The following is a 23,541-nucleotide window of genomic DNA, read 5'->3' on the forward strand; positions in this document are numbered from 1 at the left end:
ATATATATATATATATATATATATATATATATATATATATATATATATGTAGATAGATAGATAAATAGCTTTTATGACCACAAAACACCTGGAAATGTCAAAGTGTTCTCAAGTCAGATATGACGTCATCTGTCCAAAATCTGAAATTTGGCCAGGATGAGTTCATGCAACTGGACATTGATTCTAGGCACAGCAGCAAAATTGACAACAGAAAAGATGAAAAGCAAAGATTTAAATTATCTCAATGGACCTGAGCACCTTAATGAAGTGAAGCTAAGAAGATTGGGCCAGCAATGTGAGAGACGGCAAACAAGATACACAGCCACTGACATTAAAGATCAATTTACAAGTTAATAATTAATGGGGTGTACTTAGTTTTTCCACACAATACTTCCGCACTTTACCCAAGTTTTAATTTGAAAAAAAAAAATTAGATGGTTTAAGTGTTATTGTTCATCTGAGGTTATTTAATTTTATAACCTGGTAAGGACCAGGGGCCTCATTTAAAATGGAGTGCGTAGGATTCATACTAAAAGTGCACGTACGCTCAAAAGCCGAAAATGCAGTGCGCAAAAAAAAATCCGGATCAATAAAACCATGTGCACGCAGACTTCCACGCAATCCAGCTGGAAGGTTGCGTAGCTGAATCCGCCCCTTTACACGCCCAGAAATGCATATGGATGAGCCTGCTGAGCATGCGCAGTGGCTTTCTGCAGCCTGTTTGGCGCAGATCCATGGTTTGGCGTCAGAATGAACGAGAAGTAGCAGCCACCGTGACACTGACTTTCACGGAGACCTAGATGCTGTAGATGATGTGGAGGACAGGAAAACCACATTATTTGGTGGTCACAGTAAAAGTTAGAATAAGTATATAAATAGTATACAATAAAATAAAGCGAGTGAGTGGCAGCACGCCGTTGCTGCGCTAAACGCCGTGAGTTCCCCGGCGCAACAGGGGGACACACGTCCCCCCGTCTTTTCAAAACCATGTTTTTTTCCCCCTTACTTTTTACAGTTTAAAAACTAACGGTAGGATCAGCCTTAAATTGCAAATTATCAAGACACTGTATGAAAGCGATACGAAAACGGCCCCGCAGCCCCGCTTCATCCCCCGCTCCCCCTCCTCCTCCTCTCCCGTCTCTCCTCAGAGCTGCTCAGGGCGGGTTTATGGTTCCGCGTCACCGACGCAGAGCCTACGCCGTAGGTGCACGTCGCCGCGTACCCTACGCCGTAGGCTCTGCGTCGTTTTAACGCGGGACCCTAATTTAGGCACCATATACAAGCAGCACGTAAAGGTTTCACGCGCGCGTAAAACTCATATATATGAAAAAAAATCTGTGTCCCTTTAGGGAAGAAATGAGGGGCTCCGTGGGGCTCCCTAAACGCAGCCCCTCATTTGTTCTGTCCTAAAGCGGTGGGTGAAGAAGAGGCTGCAGCAGCAGCAGCAGAGTCCTGACTGACAGCTTCACACACAGACGGACACGATCAGCGCTATATTATTTTATTTTATTATTTTATTATTTTAAGCCTGACATATGTTGTGATATGTGATGACATTATTAAGAGTATGACATGAATCTGGCTTCATTTCACCACCTCACAGCCTGCCTCGCCAGTTCCCCGTGTCTTAAGTAAATTCTTACGGGAGGGTCCTAGTTGCCGTAAAGATACGCAGATTTTTCGGTTAGTTTTTTCTTTTTAGATCCGAGGATTTGCGTAGAAGGTGGCTTCCGCAACTTTCAGGCGCTTTTTCTGCGCAAGCAAGCTTTATAGATGAGGCCCCAGATTATTTTGTATTGGCATGTAAAACAGTAGAACTAATCAAGTGTCCAGATTGCATCAGCTGTCAACAGGGGTGCCACAGGGATTGGAGCTTGGCCTTCATTTCTTTTCACTGTACACCATCTCACTCGGTGAAATCATCAGCTGTCATGGCTTTCCTACCACTGCTATGCTGATGACACCCACCTTTTCCTTTCCTTCCTATCTGATGACACTGCTCTCTCAATCTGAATATCAGAATCTATTTCTAATATCTCTGCATGGATGAAGTACCGCCGCCTTCAGCTAAATCTGTCCAAGACTGAGCTTATTGTCTGTCCAGCCAGACATTCCTTACCTCCTCAGATAATCATCATGTTAGAGAGCCAGCTGACCTTTAAGGACGATGTTACCTCAGTTTTCCAGTCTTGACGATTTGCTCATTTCAACGTCAGGAAAATTAGACCCACCTGACGGAACATACAACACAGCATTGACTACTGTAGTTCCTTGTTGGTCGGCCTCCTTGCATGCTCAGTTAAACCTCTGCAGATGGTCCAGAATGCAGCAGCACGTCTGGTCTTCCACCAGCCCATGACTCTAGTACTGGCATGGCAGCACCTGTGTCCAACTGGACCGGTCTGAACAGCACTTATCCAGCTGCACCCTCCCATGTGATTTTTTGCTTGTGTTGTTCTCTTAGATGTAGGTTGCTGTTCAGACCATGTAATGCAAGTACAGAAGCACTTCGATGCAAGCAAACTGGTTTGCAAATCAGATGTCACTTAGAGCTCAGACACCTCCTGTCCTGCTCTGGTCTGATCCCTTGTTCCTCCTTATCCCTTGTAAAACTTTTTCTTGGGATGAACTCGTGCCATAGAGCATTTTCACCCACAGTGCAGGCCGTGCTTCACTTTACTGGCAGAGGGTCTTTAGGAGGCTTTTTTTATGCTTTCTTAGACATCACAGAGAAAGGTAATCAAATGTGGATAACATTTATCACATGAGCATTTAGTCATTTATTTTTATAAAATATCTAAAATATGTATTTTTGAATAGAATTGACCAAAGCTATCTCTTATTATAGATACATTGCTTTAGGAATCAAGTCAGAAAAAAGAGGAAAAGAAGAAGAAAAGCTATCAGAAAAAAACACTTCTTTGTTTAGTATAGGTGCAGTCATCTCTCAAGGCGTACCTCAGTGGGAGTTGTGTAAAAATGTGCTTCAGTATCTTATCAAATTTTAAACACATATTCACTGTGTTCTTGCTGTACTTTCTTGCTGTACTGCTCCTACACTGAGGATGCTTTTACCTAATTTGGGAAAAAAAAATAATGCAGTTCTGTTGTTCTTGATTATCAGGTGGCTATGGCAACTAAGAGAGAATTCTTACCAAAATATGAATCAAATACATTTAAATCAAGAGTTAGTGAGACGAAACAAGTAACATAATTCTCTGCTCATGCATGAATAAACTCAAATTGGAACATGGCTTTTTGATTTACTGATACATTTTACTTTTTTTTGTCTTATTTTTGCACAAATGTCACAGAAGGTTATTTTTTTATTCCCAATTAGTCATTATCATGTACTATCAATGTGTCTGCTTTATGTGGCCGTTTTCAGCTCTGAGAGGTGGACCCGCAGATATTGTGTTTGCAGATGTGTATTTTGTGTGGTATGCTGGTACTTTGTGCCCTAACATTACTCATGGTAGATTCAGAGAAGTGAAGAAAGCCTCAGGCCCATCAATAGTTGAGTAGTAGCACAGTTGTGTGTGTCTATAATGAGGCATACCACATCGCTTCATCAATATTACATGCTGGCTTTGAGCCAAGGGATGTGCTCTGTGGTGAGTGTAAAGTATGAGCGCTTGTATGTGGGTATGAACGTTATGCAAAAATTGGTTCACATGTAATGAGGATTTTTTTTCAAGAGGAAGGACCTCTTGGAGGCGTGGCACTCAAACACAGGTGCCTCCTGAAATTTCAGCCTCAACAGACTCGCTACTTAATGCAGATACTTATTGATCATATGTCCATTCATTGGTCTGTTGCATTTCTGATCCCACTTTCTTTTTCTATTTACTTCACTGGCTACAAAATCAAAGTAGAGACCAAAAAAGCTGCATCTATTCACACATTCAACATACATAGTACAATTTTCCATATCTATTTATTTGCTGAATTGCACAATAAATTAAAGATTTTTTTTGTGTGTATGTAGACTTGATTGGAAACCTAAGATGAGATCTTACATTAGGAAAGGTGATAGTCTAAAACCTGCATTGTTTACACATAAATAGTGCACACTGTGTGACAAAAAAATAAAAAAATAAAATGCTCAGAAACAAAGAACCTAGTGCTAATGTTCTGCGAATGAGACTGTAGGTTATAAATTTCACCCCTATTCCCCGCCTCACAGCTTCTCATCCCCCTCGGCCAAACGAACAGTGCTCAGAAATGAAGTATAGTGAAGAATGTTAAAGGCTACCATCAAAGGCCTTCCTCTTCATCTGTGTGTGTACGTGTATGTGAGTTTGAGAGTAAAGTACCCCCACAGGTGATTGGATCTGATCTCATCTCCTCTGATTGGCTCATCTGTCTGATACATTCCACCGGCGAGTGAGAGGTGGTGTTAGAGGACTGTCTAAATAATTTAGATCCTGGATTTGTATTGATCAGGTGGTGCAGCTCTCCATGGGCCACTCCACTACCCTATTTCTCTTCTCCGTTCTTCACCCTGATCTTGTTTTTTGACTGTAACCTTGTGGCCCCGGCTTAGAATCAGAATCACAGGCACTTTTTTTAATTCCCCGGGAGAAAATTCGATTTGTTGCTGGTACACCACTTAAGCATAAACATGTGAATGTGAATCCAGCATAAAAATCTTTGTCAGCAATAATGAAATAAAAATAAAATGTATTCCTATCCCCTCCACTGTACCTGTACATAATATCAAACAGCATGGAAGAGCAGTGCTGTGAGGGTACAGAACATGCATAAACAGGAGGTGGTGGGGAAAATGCTAGTAAGTGCTTTTCTTCCAGTGGTTTCTCAAATAGTAATGAAGCTGTAAGAAATGTGTAAGCTGTGGCTTAAGAAAGAAATGGCATGGTGGGGCAGAAAGACATATTTAGTGTGCATTTGTGCAGCATGTATGATGGTGTCTGCGGGGAGTAATGGAGTGTGCGTAGCCTTGGTGATGCAGGTCAATGGAAGTGTAGAAATAAGCGGTTGGCGTACACCGAGGCTGGTCCGTGTCAGTGCATTACTCCATTAAATAATCATGCTATGGCCTTGGATCAATACAGCGTGATTTAATTACGAGTAAAATGTTTCAACGTGGAATGGATTTGTTGAATAGATAATGTGTTTTGGAAGAAAAAAAATACATGAAATGAGGAGTGCATGTGTGTGGCGTATAAACAAGATAATTACTTGACTGAATGAGATCTTTTCCTCACATTTTGTGGCTGTTGCAGCTTTAGAGGTGCATGGAGCAACATGGATTGAATAAGATCTGTAGCAAAGTAAAATGTGTCTTACTCACATAAATCTTCCCACACACTATTCATACAGTTCTAGCACTTTTATTTGAGGCATTCTTTCTATTTGTTCTTGCTCATATTCAGTATTTTGCTTTATTTTTGTAATGATATCCCCTTGAAACTCTCCAAGAGTGTATTTATGGTGATAAAATGATAAAAACTAACAAAACTAATAATACTTTTACCAATAAATACACTTTTCTTGACCTCGTCATTCTACAAAATTGAATATTTCATATAAAGATGCTGTGTTATGGGTAGAATTCATTACCTTGCAACGACAGGGTCACCTGATCGACCCCCAGCCCTGTCATGTACCAGCGTGTCCTTGGGCTGGACACTGAACCCAACATTACCCCCATTGGTCCGGCCTCTGAGGAATGACAGTCCCAAGCCCTCATAAATGGGAGGCGTGTGTCAGGAAGGCCATCCAACATAAAGCAAGGCACTTTTATTTGTATGCCCTATTTCAATCACAAAAGCAACTCAAAGTGCTTTCCAAATATCCCGGAGTCAAAACAACCTTACATCTATTAATAGATAAAAAGTGGCATAAACCGTTATTAAGGACCAGAACAAAGTGAACTGAAGCAGTTTTGAGTGAAAATGCAATATGTGTTTGCAGCAAAATGGCAATTAATGTTTATCATAGGGGGAATAGACCTATGTTAAAATAAATTAGTATTTTAAGCGTCTGTTGAGACTCAAACATGTTTATTCCAGTCATGTGATAGTGTCGATAGGACAGCTTCCCAACAAACAAACCAAGGTAAATGTAATTTTATATGTGTACAAAAAGTGCTTGTGACACTTGCCTACAAGTACCAACCCAGTTCTCTACACTTCAAAAACAGCCCCTCTTGAAACAAGCTTAATATATCTGGCCAAAATTGCCTTTTTGAGGCAAAAACATCTTTGTCAGTGGGGTAAAAAAATGTCTTGACTAGAACTCTTAAAACTAGTCTAAGCTTGTATTGTAATTTTCTTGAAACAAGGCATTTTTGTACTGTAGAAATGGGTTTTTGCAGTGCAGAAACAGAGGCCGTGAACTCTGCCCCTGCTGTGTCTATTGACAGTGTGACACCAGTAGCTGACTTGTTTGGAGTCTTGCATACGCAGTGAATTGTCAAACGTTTTGCTTGTTCGATCCCATAATCGCCATCTGTTTCCCTGTTACAAAGCATGTTTATTTGCAATCATCACTACAAGTGCAGGTTCATTTTCCCCACAGTGTAGGTTAAAAGACACAAAAATGTGTGTGGGTTACTGAGATCCACGCCCGCACACCAGCATATCCTTGGCTGGATTTCCTCCAATCCCTGTTTTGACTGCGCGTCAAGTCTGGTCTCAGACCTCGCCATCCTTCCAGTCAGAGCGTTACGAAAAAAATACTGGCACACATAAAACCTACGCCAAATCCATAGGCAGAATGAGATGATCCACTTAATGAGACTGGAAAAGGAAAAAATGAAAGAAGTCTCCTTTGCCGTTTCACATGTTGTTCAAATAAGCACATGCCAGTTGTATTCATCAACTATGCTGTATTTCTTAATTTTTTCCAAAGGAGGGGACAGCACGTCACTTACTGGGATAGCCTTTAGGGACATGGTACTGTGCAAAGTTTTGTGTAGAGTTGTGCAAGGAGGACAAAGGGGGGATTGTCTGGATACAATCAAGGGTGTATGGGATGAATTATTGAGGCTTTAATATGGTGGAGAGCTGCAGAGCAAAGATATAGTCTGAACTGTGCTCTTAAGAGAGGGTGTAACACATCCAATGTACACAGACACATGGCGAACACAGACGCACACGCTCAAAGGCTGGGAGCATTGTGTTGAGGACATGTTGACGGAGTCACCCAGTCAGACAGGCAGGCAGACAGGGCCACACAGGAGTCTGCTTGGAAAACATTCCCAAGAAACACCCCAAGAAACACACCAAGCCCAGAAGGATGAACGACCTGAAACCAAACTATGTTGCAATTCTTGCTAGAAAACGCAAGTGTTTCCTCTGTTACTGATTCAGTTTTCTCCCAGGAGCAGGGGGGGATTCCAGGGAAAAGGAAATAACAATGCTTCCATATTTCACCGCTGCAAACCATTTTATTCCTCAGTGTACTAAAGTGTTTTTTTTGGGAGTGTGTTCTTCTTTGAGCCGCACAGTTCCCCTGTGCTCTGACCTGTCTGGCTGGAAACAATCCCGTGACTGAGCTTCGGTCTTCCAGCGTTACAGCCGGCTCCAAGGACCTGCCACTCAGGGACGTTGTTTCCTGGATAAATCGATCGTTAACTCGCTGCTGGATACACTAAGTAGTAGATGTGATCAGCTTGATAGCAGACCTCTGGCAGTTCTCAGATCTGCTGCTGTCTGCAGCGAACTGCGATAAATAAAGGCTTGGCAAGGCTATCAGAGTTACAGTCAATTAGCTCATCAGTTTCCTCTAATATTGTTGTCAGTAGGGACGGGCTTTGTTCAGATACTGCAATTTGTTCAGGTTGAGGCGGACTGTATTTTGGCACCGTTGCCTGCGAGAGAGTCATTGAGGCGACGATCCTGTATTGTTTTCTTGCTCAACAGTTTTACAAGTAACCTAATCCTACATAATTCACTGTGAGTTTTACTGTAGTTGTTCTCTGGTATATATTAATCCAAGCGGAAATGAATGAATGGATGGAAGAATGAAGTACAGTTTTTGGTACTGTAGAGTTTGCTTTAACACATACCTGGATATTCTTACATGTCTCCTAGTTCAGTATGTTTGATTTCAATGTTATCCCAGCTAATGGCCTTTTAATATTACCTTGTTAACACGTGAGGGGTGTTTGTTCAGCATGCTTGTTATGATCTCTTATGATTATACACTTCAAATGCAGTATGAATATCTGGTCTCTGACATGTAATCAACAGTTCAGCTCCCTCTTCTTGTGAGGTATCACATAAGCTAAACCTCAAAGGATGGCACTGAATTGAATAATTTCTAAGAGAATTATTTCATTTGAGAAGTAACTTCAATGATTTTAAAAATCTTCCTTTTGTCTCTCCCTTCAGTAACCATTTCCACCAGCGTGTCATTTGATGGTCTGCTGGTGACTGGCCTCTACACCTCCACGCCGGTCCAGTCGGCTCCCATTCCTGCTCCAGCCGCCTTTGGCTTTGGTAAGTCTGTGTCTGTTCTGGACCTCATTTGGGCCTCATTGTATGCAGTTTAACACAGACAAGACCCCTGACACTCTAAATAGTCTTTGTGCCGGAACAATGGAGCTTTACAATGAGCACAACCTGGCTCAATGATCCACATCCGTTCCAAGAATGAGCAGAAAGGCACTTCCCCACTCATCTCCTGACAGGCCATGATGAATGGGGAGTGGGGATGATGTGACCATGAGATCGTCCAGATGGGATTTCATTAATATTTGAGATGCAGTGAAACAAATAAAAGATATAAATAAGTAAAATGCGATTGATGAAAGGAGATTGGAAAAATGTACAGACGTCTGCCAGAGAACAAGACTTAGAATAACTAATGATCATCAGATGAGCTGGTCAAATGTTGCAGAAAATGCTCTTTATTTGGATACGATTAAAGCTTGTCTACACAAGAGGTACGATTTAAGTGATACAGATTGGTATTTTCTAAAATACTGCACCAATTATCTGCTATTTCTTTGTACCCTCAGCAGGTGCAGCTCTACGGAAGAGTATTAGGGCCACTGAAGAAAAAACATTATAATTCTGAGGTAAAAGTCAGAATTCTCATCTTTTCCCCCTCAGAATTGTATTTTTGTTTCTTCAGTGGCCCTAATACTCTTCCGTAGAGCTTTGACGGATGCAAGCAGTGAACTCAGCTGTTGAGTTTGTGTGTCATATTTATTCACATAACTGCAAATAAATAAAATGTCTGCAATTATTTTGTACAGTGCACTCGAACTAGACAGTTAAAAAGATGCTTGAAACGAATTAAATGCATCTCATTTTCTGATACACAAAAGGGGGTTTTAGAATCAGATGACATGTTTGAGGATAGAGCCCGTGACTGCAGGGGTGGGGCTGTCTTGCTGTGATAAAATGGACATTTAAAAAAAAAACTTTTGAAAGAAGGCTACTGGCCCAAAACTGCTGCCCAGCATGTTCATTTACACTGACTAACTCTAGTGTTCTTCAGACGCTGACTTCACCCTGGTCTGGGTAGCTCCTCACTCTTGGCATTTCTCTTAAATAGGGAGGCATCCAAGCATGGATTGCATCACCTTTGCTTCACTCAAATTTCTCAAACCTTTTTTAGGAACAAGGCTCCATATCCTAACAGGCTGCAGCTCATGGAGCTATGACTTTCTGCATGGCGTACATTTAAAGTAGCAGTAACAGCGGGTGAAATCTGCTAAGCACAGGCCTCACAGTGTTGGTCAGTCCCTCAGATGATAGGTTTCGTTTATATCCTTCTGCATTCTTCAGTGTGGCCTTTAGGACTCTGTGATGCAACATGCATATGTAGAATCATTTTGTGATTCTGCGTGGGACTTTTCTGAGTAGCCTACTGGAATCAAACTGGCTGGTCTGCAGACCTTGGTGTCACATCTGGGACTTGAAGCCTCCTGGGCCTTCAGTATTTGGCTGAAGGAGGATGCTTTTGCAGAAAAAGAGCCTCATCAATGAGGTCATGGAAATCTGATGACATTACTGTTTAGACCAGACCCGGTGTTGGAGAAAAACACATTGTATAAAGTGGAAAAATAACAGAATAAAATGCTGTTTGAAGTATTTTGTTGTGACAAATACAAAAAAAACAAGAAGGTCATATAACTCCATGACAACGTTTTTACCAGCATGGCTTTTAGTGCAAAGCAATCATGATAAGGTATCTCTCTGAATCGAGCCTTGGAGTTGGCACAGTTACAACATGTGCAGGAACGTGCAAACACGGGTGGCATTATAAAAACAAAATTAAAACTCATGTTCACTTAAAAGCACACACTCACCCACAGAGATAGAGAGACTTCAGATGTGTGCAGTTATTGCAGTGGTTTCTTGCCGGGGCGAACATGTGGTTGACAGATGCATCAGCGCGGGAACTTACATGAACTGTAGCACTGGAAGACTGGATCCCCACTGCGCCGCCATCACAGATTCACACACATTGGGAAATAATCAGCAGTAAATTACAATTAAAAATTTAAGCAGAATATGTTTTTCTTTATATTTTGCTAAAAGAAGCTCAGCCACGAGACCGTCCAGAACTGACATGTGAAACTCAAGGCCCGCGGAGGCCACATCCGGCCCGTCACCGGATGTGTTTCTGGACCGTGAGAACAAGATTGTGTACTTGCAACAAAACTCTGTACTGTTTCTGTACTGAAATTTTCATGGCCCATGACATGTCTTGATTTTGTTACTTGTGCTACAATGACTTCTCCCGATTGGATGGAAGTATCACAAATTACGTTGTTTCGAACTACAGTTAAATCATGGATTCGAAACGTTGCTATCCAAGAAAAGCAAAAGTTATAAAGAGGAAAGTATATTTAAACACATAAGGGAAACGAAAACATGTTTCTGTCTAAAGGAGACAGAATATATATGTATATATGTGTATATGTATATATTTAGTATATTTAGTGGCCTAAAGGCAGATTTGTCTTTATTATGCACAATGATACTGTATTTAAAAAAAGTAAAAACATTTAAATAGTCTGGAATTTGCTGTACTAGCCGTGTTACGGATGTGGCCCGGTAGGAAAAGTGAGTCCGACGTGCCTGTTCCACAGGAAAGCTAGTAGACGGATAACCATTAAAAAAAGCATAACGATTTGCAAACACTGGTGTCTCTATATTCTGTCCAGTGACTGTGGTGGTCAAAGTGGCAACATCTGGATGAGATGACTCCATAATAGCCCCTAAATGATGAGAACACCCCTCAATCTTTTGTGCCACCCTTCACCACTCATTAAAGCATCATTTGCCCAGGAGCAGGACCACACTATATGGACGGACACATTAATTTCTTTCTCCGGTCTATACCAGAAGGGACTATAGACAGACACAGACAACATGACAAGGAGAGTGTTTTATTGTCTCCCAGGCTCCTGAATGACAATGCGCTTTGCACCACATTTGCATTAAAAAGTAATATTTCTGCTTTGAGGGAGTGACTTTTACTGCATCATGACAACTCAACACCCACTCCCTGTCGAATTAGCGGATGTGCGACAAAGACATCGTGATGGGAAGGTAGTCTCAGGAATGTTTTTGTTTTCAGTTTCTGTGCTGAGCTGTGGCTGCACTTGAGCAAAGCTGACTCCTCCTCGGCCTGCAGGCAAGCAATCCCACACTTGCTGCTGGGCGGCTGACCGCAGACCTTTATGATACCATAATTGTTCTGTTATGGCTACTTCAGACGAACTAGGGCTAAGAACGGTGTTGTGTTTTGAAGCCATGCCCACTCGAGAGAGGCAGAACACAGGAGTGTAAATGGACTGTATTTTTCATTAATCTGCTCGATGGGGGCAGAGAAACCGGTCTGGCATTCCAAAGCAATTTTTCTATTTCAAGGTGCCAGAGGCTGGCAGGAAACACTTCAACTTTTATCTTTGAATTCGTTTAACTACAACGGTTACTTAATGGGCAGCGGAGGGTGCGTTGTATTTTACGAGTCTACAAAGGTAGTAAATTTTGACAATTCTGTTATTCAGTATTAGCTTTTGCAAGATTCTTTTAAAAGTTAAACTTTTAGTGTGTTGTACTACGTGTAGTAGTAACATTATAAGTATGTGTGCATGTAACATACATGCCCTGCCAGAAAAGCAATATGAGTCCGTACTGACTCAGCTGTTGGAGAATTCCAACTGCTTGGTGTTTTTCCCTCCAATAACTTATTCCATTAAGGGAGCTTTCTTTCCAGTCCAGTCTCTGCGGCTTTATGAAAGAAAAAGAAGTTGCACCGCCTTCAAACTGGCGTCTAAAATGATTTTATAATGAAAACAAGTGTTTTATCTACACACTAATGATCAGTCTGGGTATTAAAACAAAAGGTTTGTTGTTATATGTCACACGGCAATAACAAAGTGATGTATTACAACTCACAGCCCGGAGCCTGAGTGGAAAGAATTGTCACATATGGTTTGATTTGTAATGCTCCCCTAATGGCAAAATGTTTCCCATCACATCATTGTCCATTCAAACCCAAAGACAGAGTAAGAACTCATTCGAAATGTCTCCAGCTAACTTATAATTACAATGATGAACGGACACTTAAAGTAGATGGGAGTGTTGAAAATAGATGGGGGTAGGGGGGGTATATGCAAAAACACCAACATGAAGCTGACAAAGTGTGTGAGATTAGAGTAATGAGTGCAAGTGCATACTGAGAGGGGGAAAATTGGAGAAGTGCACATGAAAAATGGTATACAGGGACCAATGAAAAGAAGACAGTATATGAATGATATAGGGAGGGGGAGGAGAGGAAGATGAGAGGATGGCGTTCCATCACTCCCTTTGACGGAGTGGCTGATTACTGTTGCCTTGCCAGTGCTGAGCTGCAGAGAAACTGGTCATTGATGGATAGCTCGTTTGCAGGGTGATGTTTATTTTGTCTTTAATTTGCATATTTGTATGTATTTGTGGGGCGGTTGGCTTGTGCTTGTAAGGATCAGTCCCCATCTCGATGTGATGAATCTGGCCGTCTGACAAAACGGACAGCTTAGTGACAGGGACATCCAGCCGACACTCTGCTCCCAAGACGGATGAGCTCACGCTAACACACGGGCCGATTAGAGATGAAATCCTGCTGCACCTTGACCTGTGGAGGAGGGGACAGTGTGTGTCTGCAGCCAAAGAAATAATCATGCCATAGACACATTTCATTCTTAAACGCTTGTCTTGGGTCATTATTATCCCTAGGGTATTTTACACCCCTCGTAGTTTATCTTTTGATTTAAATCCAGATCTGAAAGGAAGCTTGTTCTTTTTCTGATTGATTTTATAGAGAATAAATAGAAATACATAAAATACAACCAGACATGAATTGCTGTTCTTTCTTGTGACGCACATTTATACAATCAAATGCAGGCATCTGCACATCTATTTCAACACTCAAGGCGTGCTATTGTCAGCCTCTTGCCACCAAGGCAGACTGAACGTCACCCAGAAAGTCCGAATATGAGGGATGGCAGCTCATCGTGTCAGTGTTTACAGACATACTTACAGGTTTGTCTCTTACCAAACAAAGCTCTATTTTCTCAAACTGTCCCAGGAGAGCGCAAGTGAGCTTCGCAGATCCCCTCCTCCCCTTCAGCGCGATGAGGAGACAGACAGTGTAAGGAAAGGTGGAGGATAAAGCGGAATGGTAGAGAGAAAGGGAGGTGCAAGGAGCAAAGAAGGGGTGAGAAAAGGGGCTCCCAAGGGGAGAGAAGCTGTCAGTCCCTGGGAGACATCAAACGCGCTGCAGCCCTGTGATCAGCCTGCACCCTGGCTCTTTGCTGACAGCTCCCTGACTGCGCCGCTTAGACTCCTTCATACGCGCACATATATATACACACATCTACTCTTGCATGTGACCATAAGAGCTTACACACTCACTGACTTATCATTCATACAACACATTCAAATTCCACTGACATGCTCACACTTGTGCTGACTCTCCTACATGGGATGCACATCTGTGACAAACTCCCTTCTGATATTCATCCTAGTCATAACCTTGAACACTGCCAAAGTTTCTCTGCTGCAGCTCTGTGAAAGATGCCTCACACTCCCAGACTGTTGCTGTTCAACTACGGGCCAAGCAGAGGCAAGGTGCTGCTGGCAGCCACGATGATGCTGATAATGATGATGACTTATCTGAGCCATTTATCCTTTAATGCTCAGAGCTGAGGCACCAAACGCAGATCTCTCTTGATGATGAATTTATTAGCACAGAAGATGAAATGAGTTGTCAAGTGCAGGTTTATGTATGGGAGTTGATTTGTGTTCTCTGCGGCACAGTGTTAGATCAGACTCGACATCGGCTGGGTCGCTTCGTTATAAATTTCCCTGCTTTGCTGGCACAGGACTTCCCCAGCCCTTTCGCCCAGACTGAGCTACTGTTCTGTCCCTCCTGTTGCTTAGCACCCCCTCTCCAAGGCCCGGAGGCTGCTAACAGGTGGCTAAACATTTGCACTCTCTCAGAGTCCACCGGGCAGCTTGGGAAATTATGCATCACAAGTCTAAATAGTTTCTCTCCATGCGCAAAGCTTCCCTTGAGACAAAAAGGAAGCCGGCTCTCCAAGAATTTAGAGTACAGCATTGTTATTATTAATTTACAGCCGTATTTGCAAGACTTTTCCACATATCCTGATGACATTGGTGGTTTTGCTTCTTATTTGTGATTTAGATCTGCTGGAGAATGTATAGTGTAACGCTTGGAATTTACAGGTTCTCATGATGTACACCATTTATCTCATAAAGTACGCTAGTACCTTCATTGAACGTTGGCTCTTCTCAGTGTGCCTACATTTGTAAATGCAGTGTTCACTCCCTAATGAATATTAGGGTGCAGGTTTGTTTATTTCTTTGCTTTGGGTGGGACCCTGCATGCATTCATATTCCCAAGATTATTTTACTTTATGTTATTTCTAAAATGTATGAAAGAAAACTAAAACAGGGGAAAGCAGGCGTTCTCGCTGTGATCGAGGTTTCCAAGCGCCGTTCAAGCTGTTGGGCATTTTATTTTGATTTTTTTTTTTTATCCTGCAGGAGAGAGCAGCAGGCGTGGGTTGTTTCTCCCATGTGTGCTGTCTCTTGAGTAGAGCAATGTTATTTTCTACCATGTAGAAAGGGTGGTTTTATGCCAGCAAGAATGAGAGAGAAATAAAGATAGAAGAAAGACAGTATGAGCTTTGACTCAGACGCTGCACAGATTGACACATTTCTGTGAACGCTAGTGAGATTGCATCATTTCAGCACAGGGGGCAAGTATACTTTGAAACCGCTGTTGTTTTGTAATGCAAAGCTTTTTAAATTCCTTACCTTCTCGTGCTTTTTTGTATTTGTGGGTATTCTTTTGGTGCACAACCGAGAGTGTGGTTTTACAAAGCCTTTGCCACAAAGTGCACGCTAACTGAGCTGCACTATTAGGTCTATTCATTTTTAAAGTTCCCTCTTGAAGAATATTAGAAACTGTGGAAGTGCCCCTTGTGACTCTGAGAGGAGGATGCTTAGTGTTTTTGCTGGTTTTTCCCAGTAGGGCCCTGACCGGACCTCTAAAAGCTTTGGCGTGGAACGATCTGATGCGTGGTCCACTTCTTTTTACGTTATACACAAGTTATGTGGAAGCAACTCACCCAGATTCTCTCTGACCCATATTTTGGCAGAAAAAAAATAGTTACTGACCTTCTCTTTGTTTTGCCCTCCCTACGAGAGCCAGTCTGTTGCTGTGATTTGTTCACTGCCTCGCAGCACTCCTCTGTCAGACAAGGCTCAGATCCAGCCTCCTCCATAAACAGATTTAAATACACACGCATACTTAGTATACACACGTTTCAAAGGCCATGCTTTCTGAAGGCTCTCCACTGGTCCCTCACCTGTCGCCCCAGGTCTCTATCTCCCCACCCAACATGTGTATCAGGACAGGGCCTGTGACAACGCGGCCTCACCAGTTTGTTTGTTTGCTGCATTGACTGGTGGAGAGAAGGATGTGGGTGGAAGAAATTAGCACAAGTCAAATCAGATTAATTAATCTCCGACTCAAACTATTAGGCGAGAAGTCATGTTGAATTAAAAATCAAATTAGGCCTGCCGGTAAAGCTGTGGTCTGTGACTGCCAAGCCACAGTGACACGCACCCACAGGAGGCAGCTGCTCATGGGCTTTGCTCGTGGATGGATGTATGGATGGATTGTTGGAAGATGAAACTGTTGCTCAGGGACCAAAGGACCGGGAAGGCTAGTTTAGTGACTTTACCACCCAATGTGGGAAGTGCCTCCTGGGATATTAAGTTGGCCCTCCTCCTTTACAGGCCTCACACCACATGCACTCAAGAGGCCCTGCTTGTCACCACCATCAGCCCTCTCAGCCACATTTCACCTTAATGTCTTATATAACACAAATGCACACATCTGAAGCCAAAACCCAGTTTTAATAAGGCCCATGTTAATCATATTGACTCTATTAAACATTGTAAGCAAAATAAAATTACGAGAATCTCAACCGACAATCACAAACCGACAGCTTTGTCAAATTAAAACCACAAAGAAAATTGGTGAAAATTCAAACTGTACAATAGCAGGAACACAATCATGTTTTTATGTTTGATGACCGTGCTTCTTATGTGAATTTCGGTGCACAATGGTAAACCTGAGGTGTGGTGAGTGTGCCTTTGAAACGAAATGCAGGTCTGTGCAAATTAGTGGACATCTCATCTATCATACGGAGCAATGGTCCAAAATAAACAACACTTGTTTGAGTCATAGCAACATTTATTTTAATTATGGCACATTAGTTAAGGAGGGTATAGCATGCTCCACTAGTGTTCCTGGACCCCATTTGTCATTCATGCTTGCATGCCCCGAGTTCTTGATCGCGGAAAAGAAGCAGCACATGCAAAGTGAACTTCTTTGTCTGAATAAGAAAATGCACCCTTTTGTCAGTTCTAAGCTATTACACATCAGGACCTGCTGAAAAAAATTACCTTGTCCTTAGCAGATGTTGAAATTAGTTAAATTCAGCCTTAGATGAGCAATGATGCCTGAGCTATTGTACCGTGGTTTTATTTACATCCATCCGTTTTCTAAAGCAGTTTAATCTCATTCAGGGTCACACGGGCCCTGGAGCCTATCCTTGCTGTCACTGACTGAGAGCTGAGGTGTGGCGCACCCTGAACAGCTCGCCACTAAACCTCGAGGCCACACCGACAGAAATGTGTCGTTATTTAATCGACAGAAAACTAAAAAAAGTTCTGTTTGGCTTAGCAGTGTGTGAAAGTACACCTGGTGTTTCAGTAGCGTTTACAAACACCTTTAACTTAAATTAGTAACTTCAAATAACTTGAAATATTTATTTAATGCATGGAGTTATCAGTCGCTCACATCCATGTGGAGGAATTTTAGTCCATTCTTTTTTAAAAGATTGCTTCAATTCATTAAGGTTTTGGAAATCTGTTCATTCACATTTCCTTAATGTCCTGCTGCGGCATTTCAATCAGACTGAGGTCTTGATTTTTACTGGGCCCTTGCAACACCTTGAGTCTTTTCTTTTCCAGCCATTCTTGCAGATTTGCCGGTTGGCTTGGGATCACTGCTTGGCTGCAGATCATATCTCAGCCCAGCTTTTGCTGCAAGATTGATGGGCTCACATTTGATTCAAGAATACTTTGGTGAACGGAGTACGTGGGCGACCCAATGACTGGAGGGTCCCCAGATCATGTGATTGCGAAACAAGCCCAGATCGTTAACCTTTCACAACCACACTTGGCAATAGTTTGGCCTAGTTTTTGATAAATAATAATGACTTTTTCTGATGCGTCATGTGAGGTTACTTAACTGCAGTGTGAAATAATTGTTGACATAAGGGGTATGTGTGTGTGTGCGTAAACATCTTCTGCTCACCAGACTTCTAGGTGCTCTTTAACGCAAGTTCATTTTTCTTTTGTTCATTTGGCAAACTCCTTCACATTTTCCCAGAGTCTCTTGCTCCCTTTCTCTCTTTCCACTGGCATTTTTTGCCACCCATATTAACTCGCAGCTTCGTCCCTGCAGCACTGTGCCAGACCCCTGCCACCACCTCAGCGTTGCCAACCCATCTCCATGGCAGTGTGATTGGCAGGTGCTGGGTTGGATCCCCTTCGCAGCCAATGGCTGATCAGGAATGGGTTGTCATGCGCTGTGAGACCCTACAGTGGTCTGGCTGACCAGCATAGGACGGTACTGGAATAAAGGGGGCGAATGCAACAGAACAGAGGCAAACAACAGCACACATGGCATGAGCTCTTCCAGCAGCACAAAGCATAAGGGGTCCCTCCTCAGGCTGTCAGAACTGTTGTAATGTATCATTTATGGCACCATTGTGTGGCCTTCTATTGAAACATGTTGACAGGGGCATTACTTTGGCTTTTGACACATTCCCATACATTCACCGGCTTTTAATAACACATGTTAATGCTCCAGTAGGTTTATGACAGGTATTAAGAATTACCACATGACATATGATCCTCTAATGGCCTTGTGTTGCAAATTATTTAGGGTTGTGTACACTGAGTTTCTACATCTGAGCCTGTGGGAGAATGATGGCTGGTTATGAGGCTGTTATCTGTCTGAGTGTGCAAATTCACACAGACCCAAAGCATGCACTCAACAGCCTTTTACGGTGAAAGATCTATGTCATGAACATTAAGCTGTTATTTTTAATGAAAATTCAATAAAAAAATTGTAAAATATATACATTTCCTGTGTAAAAATATTATAATGGCATTCATTGCACTTGTATATCGTAGAACTTTCTAAACATGCCTTGAATTTAATCACATGTTTATGATGGAATACTGGACTTTTTTCTTGAGTGTTTAGTACATTTGTCCAGATGCACAGTGCACAGTGCTGCAGTAAATGTGCATGTGTATTTATTAACAGTAATTGCTTTTTTTAACTGACCTTGGATGACGTTAGTTTAGTTTAGTTTTAGAACTAACGTGAGTATATCTTAATAATTCCTCTAAGGACTGATGTGCAATAGCAAATACATGTTTTTCTATATAGTTATGAAGTAATATTTTAAACAACTTTACGGTATGGATATAAACCAAACCAATACAGACAGGTCACTGAATATTAATAGTTTCCAATTGCTCGTCAAGCCAGATGTATCTGAAGGACACTTGTGAAATGGGTGCAAAAAGCCATTGCTATTTGCTACTGACCAGATGTCAAATGGGGTGCATGGGTTTTAGTATATGTGCACATCAATATGAATGCTGCCTCTTGAATCTTTGCAATGCTGCCATCAAGCTAAACTATTAGCTCTAATGGCAGTCAGAGCAGCTCTTGCTGCTGCTGGTCCTACGGTATTAGGCTGCTACCAGACCGAGCCAGCCAATGCCCATCTGCTCCATCGGATAGAATTCTCACCCCATTTATTTGCCTTGTTTTGAATTTGGCTGTGATAAAAGCTCATTATCTTTGCAGAGTGAGATATTGAGTGCTAGGAATTTGAGACGTGTGAATTGAACTATTTACATATTTTCATTAAAAGAAAATTAAGCATAATTTTGCCAAGATTGTGTATAAAGAAATCCTGAATCCAGATCTGGTCTCAAAGCATTATGCATTTATTTTGAAGTTGGGTCATGTCTCATCTCTGGTAATATGAAAATCCTTATGCCTAAAAGTTTTTTAGTGATACGGCTAACAAACTGTAGCAACCACATGACCTCCTTAGCAGAGGTTTGGAAAAATAATAGATAAAGATCAGAGATAAAAGATCAGAATGGAGAAATGTGATACTGGAGACGTGGGCAGACTGAATATGAATAAACAAGAAGCAGTCAACTTCCCACCACCATCATGGAGAAGAATCAAATCCCTCCATTCACCATCGGAGATTGAAATCAGGGTGACGCTCCAACAACCAACTTATGACCCTTAAAATCTTAACACACCCATTTCCTGTGTTTCTATGTATCCGATTGTTTTCTCTTTCTGTGTGGGCATGCTGAGGAGTGCAGTGGTGTGTGCATGACTATGTGTGTGTGGGTTCATATTTATGAAACAAGCTTTGCCCAGTCATACCGTGGGAGTTAACAGGTCATCTTCCCTTGCCATTAATCACTGCCGACATCTCATGAGTGCCCAATCTGCATGTGAAAGATCTGCATGTGAAAGATCTGCATGTATTTGCATTCGTGAGTGTGCATGTATTTGCATGTGTGTATTTGACTGTTGTTAGATCCCCTGTGGCCACTTATTGAATTAGAAGTGGCCTCTGCTGGTGCTTATCTAAAATGCAGAATGAATGCATGCTACAGAATCTGTTAATAATAATGTTAATAATACTTGTTTGAACATTACGATGGCGGCAAATAAATCTCTGCTTTGTTCATACTTCATGGAGAAATGGCAACCTTGCAAGAAAAAGAAGCCGTTCTTCTTCTGTGAGCGCTATAATTCAAGCTTCTCTGCTCTACCCTTTTGCAGGCTGACATTTGAATGATTGCGAGTCCCTCCTTTGCCATCTTGGGGCATAAATCCAGAGCAGGAAGGTTAAGATCAGCGTCAAGCAGTGCAGGAGGCCAGTCTCACTGGGAAACATGAAATAGAAAAGTGGGAGCTTGGTGGAACACATTGTGCACAGCAAGTTTTGAACAAGATACATCAGGGTTGTCCAGCTCTGTCCTGCATGTTTGAGATTTTTCAATGCATTTGATTGAAATGGGTCATCATCAGCTTGTCATCAAGTTCTGCACAGATATGTTTGGTTTTTTTTTTTCTTTCTTAATGCAGATATGTTAATGACACATCCATTGCAATGCATTGGAAGTACTGCTGTGATCAGAAGTTGAGAACATTTCAGTTTTCAGGCACATGAGCAAGCATGAGACAGCCGAATCCCATTTAAACAGCTGATAATATATGTTATCATATATGGGGGCAGGATTGTGTCTAAGCACTTATGTACCCAGTAGGAGAAAGTAGATTAGTCGTTCTATGGGTATGATGAATGCAATTGACGGCATGACCACATGAAGCACTGTTGGTGAATCCGGAGAATTTTGGAAATTGAAAACCGTAGAAGAGATAAACAAAAAACAACATTTTGATAACAAGATATACACGTAGTTGCCATCTACCTGGTGCGATGTCCTCCACCCAAATTAATACAAACTTGCAGGTCAGCTGAGTGCAAAGAGCAGCTCTGCAGTCAGTGTGACCCAGGTGCTGAAGGACAGAGAAAGGGCCTTGCCACGTACAGGTACAGTATGATCTGAGGGTGACGAAAGGACCTGTCTTCCTATTACTCTGCTCATTCTCTGGACAGAACCGGGAAGCTTGGAGCTTTTCTTTGGCCAAGTTCACCAAAGCTTGTTGCTTTACTGGAACATTTGGAATTTAGATCACATTGAATAATACTGATTTTCCTCTCACCCTCGCACACCCAGACATGAAAGGAATAAGGGATCGTTATTTGCATTTTTATGCCTGGGTGTATTTTTCAAATGGGAATAGAAATTCTGTGAACAGTGTCAAGTCCCAGTGCTGCTGTGTCCTGGAGTGCATCAGATTGCCTTTTCATCTTCAGTGTAGCCCAAGCGCTCTCTACTCCCCTTTAACCATACCTTTAGCTTGGCTTTCTCTACCACTTCTTTTGGATCCTGCTTTTTTTATACTTAACACTTTTTATGTCTTGGTTTTCGTAACTCCGCCAGTGTTTTATGTCCACCTCTTCTGTGTTAGTTTCCACTTTTTTCAATATTTGGCCAGTCATGGTTGTCTTTTAAGACTTGGCCATATGGAAATGGAAACAGATAAAACCTGCGTTGTTGTTGGTCAACAGCCCATCTACGTGTCTACTTCATGAGCGACAGTACTGCAACTGTAAGCTTTAAACATCAGAAAGATTGGGAGTCTTCCATCCTCCTCCATGTCCCTCCATCTCATCTTCTTGCTCCCTTTCTATTCCATCACATCAGTTTTCAATTTCTTTTGCCAGATTTTCTCTGTGTTACCCCGAATGCTTAGATCTAATCATGCACATAATATAAATCAAAACATCCTGCCATCAAGTGAAAAATATTACTTGAGTATCTTTTTCTTCTTCTTATGTCAAAAAAAAGAAAAAATTAAATTAAAACCAAAGCTTGTCATGATTGTAAAAGTGAATATGTGGAAAATATGGAAATATTTCACTTTGCCACTCTTTCATGTCATTAGGGGATAAAGACAGAAAGATAAAGAAAAATAGACATGCAAAGGCATTGTTCTTGAATGCCACAGCGATTTAAAAAGGGATTCATTCATGCGGTTCTGTATATCAGCATAAAGATGAGCTTTTCTGTGTGTAAATGTATAACATAAGGATAAGTAAGTACTTCCATTAAGCCCATAACATGTGTTTTTCATATGTGCAGTATTTTCAGAGCTCATTTGAATGCTCCCTTCATGCTCATTAAGTTGCTGCTTTCAGTATGAATGTTCACATGTTCGGTGAAACACGGGATACATCGTAACTGTTATGCAGAGAGATTGTGGATAAGGTGATGGGAGAATAGCACCACTATTAGTGGGTGATTCCACCTCATTCCGTTATTACACGGCAGTATGTCGTCGGCATGGTTAAATGCTGCTTTCCTCGACATCCACATAAATCTGACACATTAGGACCACACACTGCATGTGCACATGTGGTGGGAAAATGCTGTAAAGGATGAAGCTTTGATGATCTTTCACTTTGAATTTCCAGCCAAAGTATTTCATGTTTCTGTAACGTATAAAGAAAATAAAATCTGAAGTAATCAATGGTGCTCATTGTAAAAACGAGCTAGTCCATTAGCAATGTTTCTACATTGTGGCATGTAAGTAAAGGCAACACAAAATCAAAGTAACAGCAAACACCGACACATGTCCAGTGAAACAGAAACCAAATGCAGAACTGTGCACATTTATATTTATAGGTGTGGTCTTAGAGGCCAGTTTTACTAATGTGAGAACTGTGCTAAATTATTTCTTTTGGATAATTAGTTTATAGGTGCACACACGAGCATCCCTAAATATTGATTTTCTCATTGATCCTGAGGTTATTACGCTCTAAGTGTTATTAATCACTGATGATTATGTCTTCGGTGAAGTGAGATTTCATTAAGGAGAGGGGGGGGGGTCGTGTTTGTGGGTTATGGAGAGCAGAGACCAGCCAGAGCACTGCGGAGGGTGTCTCAATACAGGCTCGTCCTCTCAAACCTTATGTTTAGTGGATGTCTGTGTGTACCGGACCGCAACAGCTCATCGGTGGTGCTGTTATGCTTATATATCTGACAAGTGCGTCCTCTGGTTGTGTTTACACTTGTGATGGGTGCTATGCAGCTTGGGCACCTCTTTGATCTCACTAAAAAGTCATTTAGGTGCAGTAAATTATGGAACTATTATGGACATCTGCAGAGTGATTCATGGGTCTGGTGGTGTCCTGCCCTTGCCCTCTGTAAAGGGAAGATTGTGTGACATGATGTCATTCCGACGATGCAATCATAGCCGGACACAGACGCACATTAACAAGAGCAA

General features: G+C 41.8%; 1 protein-coding gene across 1 annotated transcript in view; it reads left to right on the plus strand.

Moving 5' to 3' along the window:
• Positions 1 to 23,541, plus strand: part of reln (reelin) — a 123,450-nt gene that overhangs the window by 18,827 nt on the left and 81,082 nt on the right. The window contains exon 2 of the mRNA XM_061720959.1: positions 8,361 to 8,468. Coding sequence (XP_061576943.1) covers positions 8,361 to 8,468 — 108 coding nt within the window. The remainder of the gene's footprint in view (positions 1 to 8,360; positions 8,469 to 23,541) is intronic.

This window comes from Cololabis saira, chromosome 5 (genome assembly GCF_033807715.1).
Source record: "Cololabis saira isolate AMF1-May2022 chromosome 5, fColSai1.1, whole genome shotgun sequence".
Classification (NCBI taxonomy): domain Eukaryota; kingdom Metazoa; phylum Chordata; class Actinopteri; order Beloniformes; family Belonidae; genus Cololabis; species Cololabis saira.